The sequence below is a fragment of the Notolabrus celidotus genome, chromosome 14 (genome assembly GCF_009762535.1).
Source record: "Notolabrus celidotus isolate fNotCel1 chromosome 14, fNotCel1.pri, whole genome shotgun sequence".
NCBI classification, from domain to species: domain Eukaryota; kingdom Metazoa; phylum Chordata; class Actinopteri; order Labriformes; family Labridae; genus Notolabrus; species Notolabrus celidotus.
Genome location: NC_048285.1, coordinates 7,690,834 through 7,710,375, shown reverse-complemented (window position 1 = coordinate 7,710,375; position 19,542 = coordinate 7,690,834). Strand labels below are relative to the sequence as shown.

The 19,542-nt window shown below is 39.4% G+C and overlaps 1 protein-coding gene across 2 annotated transcripts; it reads left to right on the top strand.

The window, feature by feature from the left end:
* The first annotated feature begins 446 nt into the window (after nucleotides 1–446).
* On the top strand, nucleotides 447–19,461 carry sidt2 (SID1 transmembrane family, member 2). Of its 2 annotated transcripts, XM_034701806.1 has the most exons (26): nucleotides 447–1,271; nucleotides 1,368–1,489; nucleotides 3,462–3,626; nucleotides 3,749–3,794; nucleotides 4,484–4,585; nucleotides 4,807–4,890; nucleotides 5,533–5,698; nucleotides 6,326–6,419; nucleotides 6,800–6,855; nucleotides 7,114–7,140; nucleotides 9,549–9,587; nucleotides 9,670–9,747; nucleotides 10,997–11,112; nucleotides 11,224–11,297; nucleotides 11,406–11,472; nucleotides 12,697–12,770; nucleotides 12,890–13,013; nucleotides 13,213–13,330; nucleotides 13,897–14,033; nucleotides 14,169–14,277; nucleotides 15,331–15,407; nucleotides 16,815–16,861; nucleotides 16,962–17,067; nucleotides 17,162–17,272; nucleotides 17,597–17,710; nucleotides 18,656–19,461. In XM_034701806.1, the coding sequence occupies exons 1-26, from the start codon at nucleotides 1,020–1,022 to the stop codon at nucleotides 18,716–18,718; spliced, it is 2,568 nt and encodes an 855-aa protein (XP_034557697.1). In that variant the 5' UTR covers nucleotides 447–1,019; the 3' UTR covers nucleotides 18,719–19,461. The 2 variants fall into 2 exon arrangements, with proteins under 2 accessions (XP_034557697.1, XP_034557698.1); XM_034701807.1 differs by lacking the exon at nucleotides 7,114–7,140 and having other exon boundaries at nucleotides 466–1,271.
* The last annotated feature ends 81 nt before the right edge of the window (nucleotides 19,462–19,542 follow it).

Below are 19,542 nucleotides of genomic sequence, written 5' to 3'. Positions count from 1 at the left end.
TTTTCTCCAACTTTGTAAAAGTGTTTCATCTTTTGTAAATTTGTTTTGTCCCTCAGGGCCACCATAAGAGTCTGCTATCAAAGAGAGTCCCAAGGAAGAAGCACAGCGCCACACTGCACCCTACTGGCAAGGTGCACAGTCTGTATAAAAGAGACCCTTTACAGTCAAACAACGAATATAAACCAGCTGTTATGGCTTATATTATTACACTGTTCTTGTTACAGGAATGTGATTACCAAAATAAAACATTACAAATATCAGAAAATGTGATGGTGCATTTTCTGAGCGTCACATTCTCAATCTTAGATCTCCAGAAAAATGTTCCTCTCGGAAACAATTTATTGTTCCTTTGAAATATCTGTGGAACATGCTTATTGTTACAACTTGTGTCAGTTGTTTGGGTTTCAGATGGCGGCGCCATGACGTCATGACGTTGCACTCGAGTTGTTTACTGCCTGAGCGTGGAGGGGCGCTAATGACACCGATTCTTCACATTGTAAACACACTGAGCCTCTTCATTCACCGCATCGGAATTACTTGCACAATGTCGCGGCGCCTTCTACACAGGCCTCAGCAACCTTCAGTATTTTCCAGGCTTTAAAAGAATCTCTCCGTGCTGCTTCATTGTCTGACATTCTCCACGTCGTTGGAACTAAAGATATCAAAACATGGAACTGTGGCTTTAACTAACAATGCTAACGTTAGCACAGCTGACTAACAGCCCACCAGTCTCTCTCGTTTTAGATGAAATATCACTGTTATCTTGAAATCTGTATCATCATTTGCACAGTGGATAGATTTTAGCTTGGCTTGGATGTCAACAGCGTCAGGGACAAGCCTAGTGTGATCATCCAGTTGTCTTTTAGCTTGTGAGTTAGCAGCTGTTATTGATGGTGTTTGCTGGACGTGGTACAGTCAGATCAGTTCAGTCACTGTACGTGTAAAGATAGATAAATGGGGAGTTTTTAACTAGAATATCGGTTTAAGTTGGCATTTTAGGGTCTACATTGTCGGTCATAATGGTGTTGAGGAGTTGCTGGAAATCTCGACATAAAAACGGATCTGGACCCGCTGCTTCTTGCTGGATCCGACCAGGATTGGCAACCCTGCTCTGGTTATGTGTGACCCAGTTTGCTTGCGGAGTTGGGGCTGTAGGGGAGACCAAAAACGTGGTCCAGAAAGACGCAGAGTTCGATATCACCTACAATGACAGGGTTACAAGCGAGAATCAGACCATCTATGCTTTCAATCACACAATTTCCAGGAACAAGGTGAGTCTACAATTACACTGTTTGTGTTTGTTTTGCTCCCTGTATCAACAGCTGTCACTGGATATCATACAATCTGTTTTTCACTTTCCTTTACAGACGGAGGGAGTGCGTGTCACTGTGGATGTGTTGTCATGGGGTTTGGAGAGTCCGATCCTGTTTGTAGTCCGACAGAAGCAAGCTGTGCTGTCTTTTCAAGTCCCCCTCATACTAAGAGGCCTGTAAGTATCCCCACTTTCCATCAGCTGCAAACTGGACACATGTGGAATCAATGTTCTTCTTGTCATTAGATTATTTCCCACAGAGCACAAGAACCCATTTTGAACCCTGAACAGTGACACATTATTCATATTATGTCATCTGAGGTCAAGTGTGTGATTGCGGTACATCATGTATTATATGCCTCATAGTTTCCCCTTTCAGTCTACTACAACTATACTGATATATATATATATTTTTTTAACCTGTATTTCTTTATTTATTGCACATGTAAAAGAACAAAACAAAAAATTGCTGTTCAACAACACGAGCCAAGATATAACAGGTCAATTAAATATTAAAACTAACCACCGACATGTTATGTGCAGGAGGAGCCAAAAAAAAACCTAACAGGCTTGTCCAGTGGCATTCCAAAGAAAACAATCAACACAAAGATAAAGTTTCAATGTAGAACAGAATATCTGCTACAAAACAAAAAAGATTAATAAGAGGGAGTAATGTTTAAAACAATGATGAAAAGAAAAGAAGGGAAAGTAAAAATCAAACAAACATGTATTTATAAGTTAGGAAAGTCCGGAGAGTATGTGTTTGTAAATAAATAAAGCTGGATTGGATATTCAGCTACCATTGTCTCTTTAGATACACATGTATTAATAAAGATATAATGTTTATGTACACTATATGCCCTAAATACTCTAATAACTCATCTTCTGTGGTTATTTATGTAAAAAACAAGGCAATCACTCATCCAAATCATGCAATTGAAGTGGACTTTCATTCGCACCTCTCCTGAGATAATTGCAAGGAAAGCACACACATTAAAGTCATCAAAGGTTTTTTTTTTTACAATAATTGATTAAAATTAATTTAATTAACAAAGCCAATTATAGGTTCTCTTTGCAAACTCCATTACATCCTTTATAAATAACCTCACACACACAGAGAATTTGCATACACTAATAATCCAAGTCTCTTACGAGGGAGTGTCTTGCTCATGGTGCTTCTTGTTAGATACAGTTATGACTTCAGGTCATGCGTCTCCGCTCATGTTGCTGTTTGGAGCAGAATAGAACTGCAAGTGTACTTAATAGCCCTGTAACAGAAGGATATCTTTAAACGCTAGCTGAGCTTGTTTTAATCTCTTGTAGATATGGTGAAAAGATATTGTTTGAGTTCATTGATCAAGGGTCAGATTGCTTGTCGCGTTGTAAGAATGTTACTCATTGGGAGGTGTAGCAGTGATATTGAGCCATGGGTTTGGCGGATTATCATTTTTTATTTATGAATTATTTGATTGTTCATGGATTAAGTAAGGATTAAGATTTGCCATTAATCTGCTTAATGGTGACAAATCTACAAAACATACAGCCTATAATATGCTCTAGATTTGACCCCAGCTGTAATAGAACACTCAGCTTTTAAACCTGACTCAATCGGGTGGATTTCATAACAGGCCAGAAGTTCCTCCGTGCACTAGCCAATAGACCTTCTGTGATGTGAGCTGTGTCTCTCACACTCTGAGATAGAGTCTGTAATTGTGCAACACCAGAATGGCCTTCTCACGGTGTTGCTAGTTCAGTCTCGTGGTCAGGCATGATATAGCTGATTATTTATGAACCTTAGACTTTCACTTCCCTCTCTGAGATTCACCAGTGCAGATCTGAGGCGACTGGCTCACTGTAAACGAGCTCCCTCTGTGTTGTCGAAGTGAAGTTGCTTCTGTTTTATTGACATGCTGTCACATGCTTTTTGAGAATTGTGAATTTAATATCATATTATAGAGCTGTCTTTCTGTTTAGAGGTTATTGACACTGCATGATTATAGATCATGTGATTTTAAACAGCAACCTTAAGGGGGTTATTACTCCCCTTTAAAATCAAAAAATCTAATTAACAAAATAATTCTCAACATCAGTGAAGAGGTCCATACATTTTACCTTTCATCCATTACATCTCTTTCTCTTCTGTCTCCAGCTACCAGAGGAAGTACCCGTACAATCATGTGGGCCGAACGCTGTGTCAGCCTCCGACCCGGGCCCTCTCCGAGACCCAGTACTTTTTTGTGGATGTGTCCACCCTCTCCAGCCAGGGTACCAACTACCAGCTCAGGGTCAGCCGTGTGGAAAGCTTCACCCTGCAGTGAGTGACACCTGCTGTAATCAAACAAACACTCTGCCTCATTACTCAGCTTAATACATCTGACATCAGTCTGGGCTTAACTCACTTCTTTGTCTGACGTATTCTCTTTATTTTGATTACAGTACGGACAAGAAATTCAGCTTTACTGCGTCGCCATCCCAACCTCAGGTACACAGTCTGACACTGCTGCTTTGGGTGTTTGTGAATGACTCAAAATGCTTCTCTACAAAAGGGAAGTGTAGTCATAGAAATGTTTGAAGCTGACAGGGCAAGTGAGAGGGTGGAATTTACAGATGATGTGAAACACAAGTAAGGAACTTGGAAGTGAAAAAGAAGAAGGTGAGAATGGACGGGGGTTTCTGATTTTGTTTAATCATTGACAGTTTCGGTTTTTCTTTCTGGCCTTTTGTAACACTTGATAGATGAGAATGTGATCTCTAAAGTAATGCACTGAAGTCAACAAATGCTTTATATTAATTTTCTTAAAATTGCTTTTGAACGTTGTTTTATATTTCAAACAACTTAGACAAGGAGGGTGCATTTCCTCTGAAGTCACCAAGTTATTTTTTAAGATTACTAAAATAAAGTACATTTTGGGAAAGATATGTATGAAAGTAATTAAACATATGTCAGGGAGAGACAAGACAGAGAAGGTAAACAAAACTAGGTTTCCCACGTGTCCTGGGAAATCTGTAAAATACATGAAAAATGAGAGAACAATCTGTTTGGATACTTTGATAATCTAATATACCCGAAGAGGATGTACTGGATAGTGATTACAGGAATTGTTGGTCTCCTAAATTTACTTCCTCCATGGTTTCTTATCATTGCTCCCTTTCTCTTGTTTTTTCTCTCAGTACTTCAAGTATGTCTTCCCAGACGGGGTGGACACTGTGGTCGTTAAGGTCAACTCAGATATGACCTTTCCCTGCTCCGTGATGTCTGTGCAGGACATTCAGGTACAGCTGCTGTTCCTCCCCTCACACCAGACTGCTGCTGTCTTTGAGCTGCCCCTGACTTTAAGGCCAGCATACAGCAACACAAAAGGACAAAACATTTGACTTTTATTTTATTAATGATTTTGTCACTCTTATTATCAGTGGTCCCTTTTATGGAAGCCCGGCCTGTTTCTTGCCTATTCCCTTCATCTTTTAATGTCATTGTTCCCCCTGTTTCTCAGTGTCCTGTCTTTGACCTTGACAACAACGTGGCCTTCACTGGGATGTATCAGACGATGACCAAAAAAGGCGCCATCACTGTGCAGGTAGTGTTTGATACACAGTCAGACAGTTCTGCAACACTTTACGACATTTTTAGTCACTTTTTATTTTATTTTATTTTATTTTATTTTATTTTATTTTATTTTATTTATTTATTTTATTTTATGTATTTATTTATTTTATATGTTTAAGTATAGCATCTTCTTTTAATGGTTTAATATTTTAGTGTTTTATTATCTTAGAAATTTATTTTATTTTGGTGAGTTTAATTTCCGGTGTTGAGTTTTAACATCTTATTTTACCTCCAGTGTTTCCTCATAAATATATATCATGAGAGCGTTTCCTCAGTACATTCAGCAGCTTCTTTTTTATTTTTTATTTATTTATTTAATTTGTATTGCTATTATTATAATTGTTGCATATATTGTGTTCTTAACCTTAGGATTGTGGGGTGGGTTTGGGGTCGGTGCTGGGGTTGGGATTAGGATGGGGGGGGGGTTTATTTTTTCTTATAAATATATTTTTTAAATGTACTATATTTTAAGTTGTTTTTATGTGCAGCCCTTTGTGTTACAATGTCATTGTATGAAAAGCGCTTTATAAATAAAGTCTGATTGATTGATTGATTGATTTCTATATCAAACAGAGTAACCTCATATCTTTTATTTTATTTTTCTGCCACCTAGAGGAAAGATTTTCCCAGCAACAGCTTCTATGTAGTGATCGTGGTAAAAACAGAAGACGAGGCATGTGGTGGTCCGCTGCGCTTCTACCCTCTCCGTCCTGATGAGCTGATCGATGCTGGAAACAGAAGCAAAGCTATCAATGTGGTAGTCTCGCCTGCTATTAACTGTAAGTTACATATGAACTAATATAACCTGTTCTTGTGCATTTATTAAAACATATAGCTTTGTTGCGCACAAAAAATAAATTGACCAACTGCATCTTTAAACGTATAGAGTCCACAAACTCGCTTTTTTATGCAGGTATCAGCTGGTTCATTATTGTTTCTTTGGGATGCATAAGGGATAATATTACATTCGGGCAATATTGATGTATTGAAGCCAACTTATTTTCAAGGTTAAGATAACAAACTCACAAATAACCAAAGATTTTGGGATGAATATCAGTGCATCTGTCAGCATTTGCGATATTAATAATTAACATTGTTTGAATGAAAGGTTCCTCCAGTGTTTGTGCTCGCAATTTTGACATGGTCCAATCATCAGCAGAGACCCTCCTCTTCCAAATTTGATCAAATTTGAAACTAGGAAATACAAGTTGAGATTTCTAGAGCTGAAAAGTTAGAATAGATGTAATCCAGAGCTTATGAAAGGTACATCCTGAATGTTTTATATATCTCAACCACTTGTATGTCAACAGTTGGATGCCAGACTGTTTTATTATGCAGGACAGTCAGGGTCATACAGTAGAAGCATTTCAATAGACTAACGGTGACTCTGTCTTCACACTCCACAGCAGAGGTGTATGTCATGGGCATGCTGTTCTGTCTGGGTATCTTCCTCTCCTTCTACCTGCTCACCTTGCTTGTCGCCTGTGTGGAGAACAAGCGGTAAGACTTTGTTTTGTTGTCCACAGAAAGTTCATTTAGACAGGCATGATTATCTGAACCTTTAATGTCTGTCTTTTGAAGTCTGTAGCTGAACAGGAGCCTCACAGCCAAAGTGCTCACATGTATTTTGATTCAATGTAACTGTGTTCGCTTTAGATCATGGTTTGAAAAAAGGACTTCAGCTTTGTCTTAAAGAAGGAATTACACACTCACAAATATGGATTGCTTTACCTTCATACTTTATTTTAACAGATTGATACATCTACCCCCAAAAGAACACTTATCCTGAACATAATAATAATTGATAGGATTTGTATAGCGCTTTTCATGGTACTCAAAGTACAATTAAAAGGTGCATGTTATCCTCTTTGTGTCTGCAGGATGAAGAAGAGGGAGGTGTTTGAGATTCCTGCTGACATGTCTCCTGCTGAGACAGGTAACCCAGCAACTAGCTACCATGGACCAGCCCATTAGAGGCTTATAAGAGGGGGTGTGGCGAGATACCATTTTCTTAAACCTGTACATTATAGCAGATGCTATAATATGTGTTTTAATTTTAAACCACACTTAACTGGCAGTGTTATAACCATTTCCCTAGCAAGCTTTGTAATGTGGAATCTAAAATATGTGTGTGTGTGTCTGTACTGAAAGTGTGTCTTTCGCTCTCTCTCCCTCATGCTAATGTATGGTTCAGCTTCTCTGCTCGGGAAGAACGGAGATGGTATAACGACACTGTTACTCCTGTTTTTTTGCACTTACAACCCCATCACACACTGTGTTGCTTTTCTGCAGATGCTCTGCATGCGTTAGCTCACAACTCCAACTTTCTCACCATACACACAATATGGCCTTTTGAACTATGTAGTAACATAGCCATTGCATCATTCCAAGACTGTTAGTCAAGCTTTAATGGCATGCACCATAGATATAGAGGAACACGTGACTCACCTGCTTGTATTTGTTAGAGAAAGCTAGTCGTGTTTCAGTGTTTACTGTCCTGTTATTTAAGCAGTAATGTCCGGTTACTTCTCCTCACAGCTCCTCACTTAAAGTCCCAGTGAAATCAAACTAGACATTTTAGCTCTTTTTATCACCTCTTGTGCTGACTGTTCGAATTCCGGAAAAAAAAAACCTTTTTGTGTTCAATGAAACTCCTTCTCAATCCTGGCTTCATAACGACCCATGGGAACTCCTAGCTAGCAGGAAGCAAAGTATCATTAGTGTGATGTGGTGGGATGCTATCAATGTCAGGGCTATTAATGCTAATGCCCCAAAAAATCCACAACAATTCCAACCCTGGCTTCCTGCTGATACTAGAAACAGAGGCCATCAGGAATTTTTAATGGAGAGATGTTTGGCACAGTTTTTTAGGGTTTTAGTAACCCTGTATAGGATCAAGCTTTAGAAAAAGAATACCTCATAATACTGTTTGATGTGGTGTTTTTGTTTAGATTTTTTCACTGTTTCAGGCATATGCCACAGGACAATGTGTAAGACTAGATGTTTTTCTTCCTATTTATATGACAAATGTGTTTCATTTTGAAAGGATACAAAAGGTACTTCTGCCTTCTTGTAAACTTTTGAAACTAAATGTAAACAGCAGAAAGAACGATCATGGGCTCCATTCAAAAAGATCCCATTAATAATAATAATAATATTACCTTTATTATTACTTCAAAACAAGTAACAAAGTGCTTCACAAACACAATAAAAACAAAAAAGGTAAAATGTTAAAAATTAAAATAAATTCACAAAGTAAAAGCTTTACTATAAAGGTAGTCATGAGTAGGGAAATAAAATTAGGGACTGACTCTGCAAGTCTGATTTCCTCTGGCAGGCTGTTCCACAGTCAGGGGAGCTCTGACAGTAAAGGCCCTGTCACTTTTAGTTTTTAATCTAGACCGTGAACAGCTATCAGAGCACTTCCAGAGGATCTCAGACTGCATCTTGGTTTATACATTAGGTCCCACCACTTCACTGCTGCAAATGATCTAATAGTTTGTAGGGTCCCCTTTCAGACATGGACCGTTGGAGTCGTCCTAGCTTTCTTCCTCATAAGGCGCCTCTGCTAGATAAAGTTAAATAGCACTTACCTAGCTGTTTCTTGGGAACTTTAAAGGGATGGTTGTTATTTTTCTGAAGCAGGGTTGTATGAGGTATCAGTCAATACTAAGTGTATTACTCATAGTGGATTCCGGTCAGCTTAGTCCGGTCGGCTTGAGAACTAGCATGGAAGCTAGGCTATCAACTTCTGCAGATGGAGTCAATGATACCGTGTAGCTAATTTTAAGAGAGTCCAACCAAAACTGGTGTAAGTAGACGCTATATTTAGATTGTTTTTCTATGCCTTACTTTGACATCAGAAAGCCCATTTGCTACCCCTACTGTCAGTTCTTCTATCGGTGGACTTTCTTAGAAGTAGCTTAATTACACAGTAAAATTGACCTTGTGTAGAGCAGTTGATACCTTGATTCTGTACCTGGTTGTACACTAACTATTGAAAAGTACCGGTTAAACAAACCACACTCGCTGCTTCAGTCACAACTGAACACAACCATGAAGTCTGCTTCTGCGCCACTCTGTGCTCACATTTTCAGGCATTCAACTGTTACTTCAAATATGCTTCCTCTTATGTAATCATAGGTGTGCACCAGAAAGGGATACATCCGTAAAATGATAATAAAATAGATGACTTTAGCAAAAGTAAAAAAAATAAAGAGTGATATAAAATGGTTTATCACATGAATAATAAGGTAATGAATTTGTAAAGTAAATACTAAGAAACAAATATATATGGTTACTTCAATGGTTTCTACTTAAAACCATTCATTTCATCCCTTTATTTTTGCACATTTTTTCCTACTTTGTCAATATTCCTTTGAGGCCAAGCTTTCAATCAGCACAGCACTCCCATGACTTCATACGTTTTGGCATTTTGAATCTGGAACATTCGTCACACACACGTTATCTAACTGGATCCCTGCATGTGTTTGTTGCCGCCCTCAGATGTTTGTGTTTGTGTTTGTGTACTAACAGCTGAGCTGCAGTGGTGTTTGTCCCAACTAGTACTTGTTTAAGTGCATGCATTGACTCAAATGGAGTATCAAAGATGTGTTAATGTTTTTCCAGGCACGATTCCAGCAGCACCATATGAATATGGCTCCTTTGGTGAGTTTTAGGAAGCTTATTTTCTTTGTACGTCTTTGGGTTGTTATGATTTCACTTAACGAGCATTGCCCCTCTCCTCCAGCTGACAACGGCAGCACACTCAGCTCAGAGGCCATCACTGACAGTGCCACATCCACCGACAACAACTATGGTTACATGGGTATGAACAAACATGGACAAAGACTTTATTTCTTGCCCCACTAGTGTCACTTTGCAGTATGTCTTCACAGCCCGGCTTGCAGTACGGTTCCCGTGAGCAGCTCTGGTCCTTCACTGATTGTCTGTGTGTCTTTGTTCATCAGGACAGGAGCCTTTCAAACGTCGCCCTATCCTCACTCACCTTCACCAAATAGCCATCCGCATCGGTGACACGCTGCCTCCTGATTGGCCGAATCAGTTCAGAAATTTGCACCAAACCAATCAGCACAATGTGAATCAAATTCATAGACTGTATGAAAAGATGGAAGGCATGTCAACTCCTCAAAAGTGAAGCCAAAATATTTAGAGCCTTCAGACTGGCTACAGTATAAGTCATAAACCCTGCCCCCTCCACGTTAACAGATGGTGCATGAGTCAGACTTTAAAATCTAAGAAAAACATCATAGAAATGTGTCCTCACACATGGCTTCTGACATTTATCTCAGTTCTTATCATTTGATTTCATCTGAAGATATTTTTTAACTCAAGTTTAGTCTTGATTTGTTTTTTGGTGCTTTAAAAGGTCAATGATTTACAACTCTGTTGACAAATACAGCTCCTGTTGTGCTATGTGCACCAAACTAGCAGAGCAGGGGAGAAGGAAATGTAACAAACACAAACACATGAGTCATTAAACTCTCCATTACGGTTAGTGTCTGCTTCAAATCAGCTCCAGAAGCTGTTCCACTGAAGACTGTGCTGACATGATGGATCTTAGCAGTTTCATTTCTTAAGTTCAATGTGTGATTTAGGTATTGGAAGTGGCCCCAAGAGCAGATCTCTGTTGTGTAGACTCGGGCTCCTTGTGCACAAAGATTGTCTCATTAGCAGATTATTTTGGCTTCATTTTCTACAGTTGGGGGAGTTGGAGACTTGTGATCCATCTTTATATACAGTCAATGAACTAAATCAATAAGATCCAAATGTTAATGCCAGGATGTGGTCAGATATTTTATGACAGTGAAGTGCAAGAATAAAATGACCCACAATCATTTCAACATGCTATATTTTTAATGTATTTAAACATTGCATGAATTTATAAAAGGTGTGATGTTTTTGAACACCTTTGCATCCCAAAGAAAATCTCGAAATCCAAACAAACAAACAAACAAACGTTTGTCTAATCAGTTCCGGTAAATATTTCCTCCAGTGGATCAAAACCTTCTTCGCTTTATTCTGACATGCCTTGCTCTCTCTTCTTCCTCCATCAGAGCGGTCACTGGAAAGTGTTGGACGGAGCAGACACGAGTCCCTGAGTTCTGTGGAGGAGGATGATTACGACACACTGGATGACATTGACTCAGACAAAAATATAGTCCGCACCAAGGTACCCCTGTCGTCTCCATTTATATGCACTTATGATTATGAAAATTGAGTCCTGTCTGAAGACCCTTTTTAGTAGACAAAAAATAGTAATAATGTGTCGTCCTTGTTACAGAAATTTCTATGTGTGTCTGACCTGGCCCGCAAAGATAAAAGGATCCTCAGCAAGAAATACCAAATCTACTTCTGGTGAGGACAGTGTTTGGTCATCATCGATGTTACAGTGAAATCATCATGAAAACATCCTTCCAACAAACTTTTCATTCTGAAAACGTCTAATGATTATCTCCTTTCCAGGAACATCGCCACTATCGCTGTGTTTTACGCCCTGCCAGTCATCCAGCTGGTGATCACCTATCAAACGGTACACTACTGACACAAACACAATTATTCAAAACATATTAGAGGTGTCCAGATTTTAAAAAGTGATCCGACTTTGCTTTCAATTTCAACTTTTGAAATCAAAAGGAGAATTGGTAATTGTCAGTAAAAAAAAAAAACATTTCCCATAATTCCTCACATATCTGCGTGCGTTCAAAGGAGAAAAGCACTTCAGAAACAGCACAGAGAACTGTCCTGAAGCTGCAGCTGCACTCACAGAGTCGACATGGTCACTTCTAAACTCAGATATGACAGAAAATAAGATCAAACAGAAAAGAGTCACTGGTGTGGAAACATTTGGCCGTTCCTGAGACACCACAGCCTTACAGCTTCTGTAAATGCACACTGTAGTCCTGAAGAGGAAACAGTCCTACTAGGTTGTTTGCATGCAGTATAAGAATAGTATTATGATGTATGATGCTGAGATGTGACACTAATGTGACACTTACACTACCAGTCAAAAGTTTGGAAACACCTTCTCATTCAAGGGTTTGTATTTATTTTAATTATTGGAAACACTGTAGATTAATACCAAAGACATCTAAACTATGAAAGAACATATATGGAATTATTTAATTCACAAAAAATTGTTAAACAAAGCAGAATGTGTTTTATATTTTAGATTCTGTAAAGTAGCCCCCTTTTTCCTTCATGACTGCTTTGCACACTCTTGGTATTCTCTCAGTCTGCTTCATGAAGTGGTCTCCTGGAATGGTTTCTAATTAACATGAGCCTTGTCAAGAGTTCATTTGTAGAATGACTTGCCTTCTTAATGTGTTTGAGACCATCAGTTGTGTTGTTCAGAGGTAGGGTTAGTACACAATGGATAGCCCTATTTGACTACTGTTGTAATCCAGATTATGGCAAAACCAGATTATTTCATAGTTTTGATGTCTTCAGTATTAATCTACAATGTTGAAAATAATTAAGATAAATAAAAACCATTGAATGAGGTGTGTTCAAACCTTTGACTGGTAGTGTGTACAGTGCCATGCAGCCTTGCATACTCTGATTCACTCCAGCTTGGAGATTGTTGACTAATTGTTTACAACACATAAGGCAATGGTGACAGCAATATCTATTATACAGTCAAATTAAATCCAGAATAAGGAGAACTGTGACACCCTTAAAATAGATGAAAAATATGTGTATTTGTTCTGAGAAGTACTGAAAGAAATCACTGACTATTTGTTCTTCTTCTCTTCAGGTGGTCAATGTCACAGGAAACCAGGACATCTGCTTCTATAACTTCTTGTGTGCCCACCCTCTGGGAGCTCTGAGGTGTGTGTTGTCTCTTTAGGTCCTAAAAGTGATATCCACAGCAAACGCATGATGAATATATAACATACATGTGTTCTAATGTCCTTTTTTTTTGACTGAATCTCAAATGTTGTACACAGTGCATTCAACAACATCCTCAGTAACGTTGGATACGTGATGCTGGGACTCCTCTTCCTCCTCATCGTCCTCAAAAGAGATATCATCCACAATCGAGCTCTCATTCGCAATGATCTCAATGCGTTGGTAAGACGCACAGATGAGTTAGATCAAAGCGTGTCAACCTCTGTTCCTTTCTGAAACATGAATTCAAGCATCACAAACTGTGGCGTGTTAGTAGTCACAGTGTGGGGATTAACAGATTTGCTGTGCAGTTTCTAGAGACATTTTAAATCTGATTTATTGTGTTTATTGGTCAGTCGTGAATTAAATGTCCTTTTCTCAGGAATGTGGAATCCCAAAGCACTTCGGTCTGTATTATGCCATGGGAACTGCTCTGATGATGGAGGGCTTACTCAGTGCCTGCTACCACGTCTGTCCAAACTACACCAACTTCCAGTTTGGTAAGACCACTATTGTTTGTACTCTGTTTTATTTTGTAGAAGAAAAACTACTGTGACTTTATGATGTTTAAACCTGCAATCAACTCTCTTTTGCTTTGATTTTTCAGCACAGTACACTTTCTTATTTCTGTTCCATCCTCTGTAGTGTTTACAGGCTGGATGATGGGTTAGCACTCAGCATGAAGCTGCCTTTAAGGAGATTGGGAGGTCCAGGGTTCAATTCTCCTGAGCTTTTTTTGCACAACATTTGTATAGCTTTGGGGAAATTACTTACTGATTTACTTTGTTTACCCCAAGGAGCAAAGCTTTAGCATGTGATGAAATGACCAATATTTAATTTTTGAAACAGTGCTGACCACTGATGCTCAGGAAGGGTAATATGTTACTACATCTGTGTTAGTCATGTTTGTTTTTGTCTAAGATTACAAGGTAAAAGCCAGAGTTTTGCAAGAAAGTGAGCAAACCTGAGCGATATGTCAGAGAAACAATCTGAAATGATTCCTGTCATTGTTTGACTGTTTCAGATTTTAAACTGTGGAACTGTATGCTGTTATATTTCTTTGCAGACACCTCCTTTATGTACATGATTGCTGGACTCTGCATGCTGAAGCTGTATCAGAAGAGACACCCTGACATCAACGCAAGTGCTTACACTGCTTACGCCTGCCTGGCTGGTGTCATCTTCTTTTCTGTGCTGGGAGTGGTGCGTACACACAGACACACAAACACACACACAGACACAGACACACATACCTTCTAATTGAGCAGTCTGGTTGAATTTTTGATACAATCCAAAATACACCAGTTTCTCACATTGTCTGTGATGGTATGTTTGCAGGTGTTTGGAAAGGGAAACATGGTCTTCTGGATCGTTTTCTCTGTGATCCACATTCTGGCCACTCTCCTGCTCAGCACACAGCTCTATTACATGGGCCGATGGAGGTTCGGTAAGATCTCAACACACATCATCCAGCACGTTAAAACCAAGCGTGCCGGATACGGCCCTGGTGGTGAGGCTTTCAGCAGTGTGACTGCCCCCTGGTGGCTGGCTGCAGTATAGGTCAAAAAATCCGTCTTCCCCATTCATTTGAATGGGGGAGCAGTCAAACTTTAAAAAATAAATACACGTCGTACGAATGTTTCTCACATCCGTATGCTGTGGTGATATGTAGTTGGTATTTGACTGTTTTGTGTCCAAGGCCTCTTTTTTCTGAAAAGTTTCTTTTTCGTTAGTTATTAGAGTTTAAAAAACAGGGTTTTACTTCCGGGTTTCCTTTGATTCACAGCCGCCATAGAACGAAACTTCAAAGGGCACACAGCGTCTTGTGACGTTACGCTGTAGGGCGGAGCTTATTACAGTGGCTTCACAGGCTCTGGCTGCACAATGGCTGCGCCCAGGAGAGGGATTTTTTGGCTTCAGAACTGTACAACGGGAAGAGGCGGAGCAATGCTGTCCATTTTTATTTACAGTCTATGGTTAAAACCCATCAAGTCTCTCTTTAAGAAAACTGTCAAAATCTTAGACAGGAAACCTCACCATTTCCATTATTGCAACATAGTCAGGAAGTATAATATTTTAAACATTGAACATTTTCAAACCTGTACTGACATCTGTCTTGTTTTTAAATGGGCTTGCCCCTCCATCATTGATCAAATGTATAAAAAAAAACCAACACTCTGCCAGAATTGTTTTCAACTGTTGTGTTAACTTTCTGAAACGTCCTTGTACACGTTGTAGTGATCTAAACATATAACCATCACCATTATGAAAAGACTACCTCTCCTTCTCATGCACTTCACCCTCATCCCCACCACCTCAACCAAACAGATCATAACAAGCTGTGAGAGTGAAGCTGGCACAGATAATCACCCACAGTGTAGTGCATGTGCTCCTGAAAATATGAAGTCCTGAAAATGTCAGTAATACATGTGTGTGTAAAAAGGGCTCCTGAAGTGTTGTACTGCAGCTAACTCTTGTCCTCTATCCATGTCTTTGTCAGATTCTGGGGTCCTGCGCAGAATAGTGTACATCATCTACACAGACTGCATCAGACAGTGCAGTGGACCGATGTACATTGTGAGTGTTAACCAGAGAGTTCTTAACATGTTTAAGGTGTCATGTGAGAACCATTATAATAATAATAATCATAATAATAATACTAATACTAATAATAATAATAATAATAATAATAATAATAATAATTTTATTTATATAGCGCTTTTCAAAACAAATTACAAAATACTTTACAAACAATTTTTAAAAAGCAGTAGGCAAACTCAAAATCGAAAAGATAAGACACACACTACGGGGATCAACTGGGAAATTTGATACAATATGGCATCCTTTTATTTCCTACGTGGAACGATTGACAGTGCCGCTTAACGGATAAAAAGGGGTATGGCTCTGTAAGAATCACCAACTCTGCGATCTGGTGCACTTTTTAATTTATTTTTGTGTAATTTATTTATATATTTCTCCTTTAAATTGTTATGGTCTTTATTTTGCTTTTTGTTTTCTAATATCATTTTGTCTTGGCTGTCCTGTGACTGGAAGCCAATTGTATTTAATTTTGTCTGGTTTTCTCTTTATTATTTCTGTATTGTCTTTGTTGTATTTGTCTGTCCGTGTGGAAAACTCAATAAATACACCATGACTAAAAAAAAAAAAAAAAAGCAGTAGGCAGTAATTAAGGACATATCATTATCCAGCAGTAGTAAAACAAGCATCAAAGCAATAAACCATAAAATCAATAAAAAAGTCTAAAATAGTGAGTTTTTAAAAGTGACTTAAAAGACAACAGTGTGTTAGCTTCCCGGATATCCTCCAACAGGTCATTCCACAGCCTAGGGGCCCGAACAGAAAATGCTCGATCACCTTTTGTTTTTTTTGTTTGAGTGTGGAATAGTTAGTAATGACCTACCGGGGGATCTGAGGTTACATGAAGGCTGGTAGGGAGTGAAGAGCTCAGCAATGTAGTCTGCAAGCTTTAAAAGTCAACATCATCATTTTAAAATCAATTCTAAAATGGACTGAGAGAACAGTGAAGCGATTTTAAAATGTGTGTGTGATGTGTTCTCTCCTGCTGGACCTGGTTATGAGTCTGGCTGCGGAATTCTGGATCAGTTGAAGTTTATTGAGGTTATTTTGTGAGAGACAGGAGTAAAGTGAATTGCAGAAATCTAACCTGGATGAAATAAAAGCATGAATTACTGTTTCTAGGTTTTTGATTGATAAAAACGACCACATTTTTTTTACAGTTTTCTTAATTAAAAAAACAACATGGTGTTATCTTTGTTAAAACTCTTACACCGTGAGTGTTTTAACATTTCTGTAAGTGTAAGACAAAGTTTTGCCCAACAATCTGCCTCCAAAAACAAGTTAAAACTGCTCTGTATAATATCATATGTATTCCAGTGCCTTCTTTACCAATTTTCCTTCTTGTGAATCATCCTCTCCTCCTCCTCCTCCTCCTCCCTCTGCCAGGATCGAATGGTTCTTCTCGTCATGGGGAACATAGTCAACTGGTCTCTGTAAGTACACAGCGGTACCTCTGTCACTCAGCACTAAGTAGAGACCATATTATAGTACACAGCTGAATGATGGTGTCTCCTTCCTGCCTCCTCCCTGCAGAGCTGCCTACGGCCTCATAGAGAGACCAAATGACTTCGCCTCCTACCTGTTGGCCATCGCCATCTGCAACCTGCTGCTCTACTTTGCCTTTTACATCATCATGAAGGTTTGTCTTTGTATGCTGTAAAGGCACATTCAGATGCATTACAAATAAGTCTCTTTTTGCTAATCTATCATGTTTGTGTGTGTGTGTGTTTCAGCTGCGGAGTGGTGAGAGGATCCAGTGTCTTGCGTTGGTGTGTATCCTGTTCACAGCTGTGGTGTGGGGCTTTGCACTGTACTTCTTCTTCCAGGGACTCAGCACCTGGCAGGTCAGTAACTCACGCACATAGTTAAAGCTGGGGTTGGCAGTCTCAGAAAACTAGCATGAATTTGAATGTAGCATTTCCTCAGGACTCTGTCGAACCCCTCCCCTCCTCCCTCAGAGCTCCTCCAAAACGACGATTGATTGCCATCAGGACACAAAGACCATTTTAACCAGTATAACAAAAAGTGTATCTAAATCTGATTACCAACCCCAGCTTTAAGAGTCAGCATCAGCCTTTAATCAGAGCACACACTGACTCTTTTTTTTTTCTATCAAACTAATAATGTTTTGGTGTTACTTTAATATTTGCGTTCTATTCCTGACACAGAAAACTCCGGCTGAGTCTCGTGAACACAACAGGGACTGTATCCTGCTGTCATTCTTTGACGACCACGACATTTGGCACTTTCTGTCCTCCATCGCTATGTTTGGATCCTTCTTGGTATGAACTTTTTTATCATCAATGTGTTGTCAGATTATTAAGAAACGCAGTCTACAAACCTAACAAAAAAACGAATAGTTAACTATCCTCCTTCTTATTTTCATTATAAACTGAAAAATCACGAAACGGCTCAGTTTGTAGAGCAGGCGCCCCATGTATCGACGGCGGCAGCCATATTTGAAATGCGGAACTCATCCAGGCAGAGTGTGACGTAGTGTGAGCCTCCTAGCCAATAGCTATGTGTTCCCGACCGGGAGTCACGTCAGTCATGTCCTTATTTGGGCAAAACTGGTAATTTTAATATCTTCTGAACCGTCGTGTCAGAAAAAAATTCACCCCCCGTACAGTGTGTGCCGTTAGAGAGATTAGCTTCATAGGGCCAAGCTGTTTTTTGAACCAGGCTGTAAACATGTTTATTAATGCTGCAAAGATCGTCTTTTTACCATTCATATCTATGTGGTTTCCCAGCCTCAAGCGAATTTTCGATGTATTGCAGTTTATAGCACTTCCACATAGGCTTCATCGTTTGAGACCAGAGGTTGCCGCTTGGTCATTCCCCCTTCTCCTTCCCCACATTTCCGGTCTTTCTCAAGCTGCCCTTTCAAAATAAAATCAAAAAAGCCCCCTCCTTTCAAAATAACCTCACCAAACAATAACCGTGAATACCTGTTTAAGTGTGCTCCCCATCCACAGAGGCCAGTCCTCATCACAGCAGTCACGGTCTTTGTCTCTTGAGCTGTCATGCTATAAAAAATGACTTAATAAACAAAAACAAACTGAAGGAAAATAGAAGATGAGTGAGTTGATGTGCTAACCTGCTTTTCCTTAAAATAAAGACTGTTTCAAACCCATGTAAGACTCATTCTATATGTATTATGATCTCTTCCTAATATCAGACAGGATCAAGGTACTAAGTTTACAAACCTCTCTCCCCTCTCCGTCTAGGTCCTCCTTACCATGGACGACGACCTCGACTACGTCCAGAGAGACAAGATCTTCGTCTTCTAGATGCGTCAGATCTTCTGTGATGAGCTCAGCTCTTCCTCTCTGCCTTATCGCCCTCGCCTCTCTGTTTGCACCCTCTTCATGTACGTGAAAAGAAGCACAGCCAGTAGCCGTTTTTCTTTCCTCCCAGGCTGTACAGAAGGCACCTCTCTGCCTCACTGCAGCCAGTCAGGGGCGGGCATTACCCCCCCCCCCTCCCTCCACATGTGTATGGACACAAACGTGCCAACAAGATGCTGAAGTGTTTTGTCCTCTCGCTGCCATCATGAGTATAACTGTCGTAATCAATGTTTACTTACTGCTGACGATGTAATTAACAATGTACACTCAAGAGAAAAGAGAAATGATCTAAATTAACTTATTTTATACTGTCTGCATTACATTTGGCATTTCAAGTCAACAATGCATTTGGAAATGACCGTTTGTATGCTGTTTATATGCTGTATGTGTTTGTACAGATGTGTGTGTGTGTTTACAAACATAAACGTGAGAACATGGATTCTGTCTGTCAGTGGCCTTTAACGTCCAAATCATGTTAGTCACATACTGTGCTCTGATTGGTCAGATCCTTCAGCTAGCCGTCCTTCTCATTGGAGAATAACAATGGTTATGATTGTATTGACTTCTCGACTGCCCTCAAGTCTGAATGCAAAGCGGCTTATTTGCACTGTACTGTAATGAAAAACAACAGAATTTAATGTTGATATTGCAATGAGCGGTTACTGAATAAAGGACTCATTTTCAGATTCTTCTTGTGAGTCCTTTCTTTGAACTAATTGAACTGGGGCAGTGTCTTGATGTGCAAACAGAGCTGCTCTCGGGGCAAT

What these genes read in the sequence shown, in the direction of transcription:
- sidt2 (XM_034701806.1), top strand. Translation starts at nt 1,020, where the DNA reads ATGGTGTTGAGGAGTTGCTGGAAATCTCGACATAAAAACGGATCTGGA. An exon ending in AAAATATAGTCCGCACCAAG is followed by an intron (nt 11,113 to 11,223) that starts GTACCCCTGTCG and finishes TCCTTGTTACAG; the next exon opens with AAATTTCTATGTGTGTCTGA. An exon ending in GCAATGATCTCAATGCGTTG is followed by an intron (nt 13,014 to 13,212) that starts GTAAGACGCACA and finishes TCCTTTTCTCAG; the next exon opens with GAATGTGGAATCCCAAAGCA.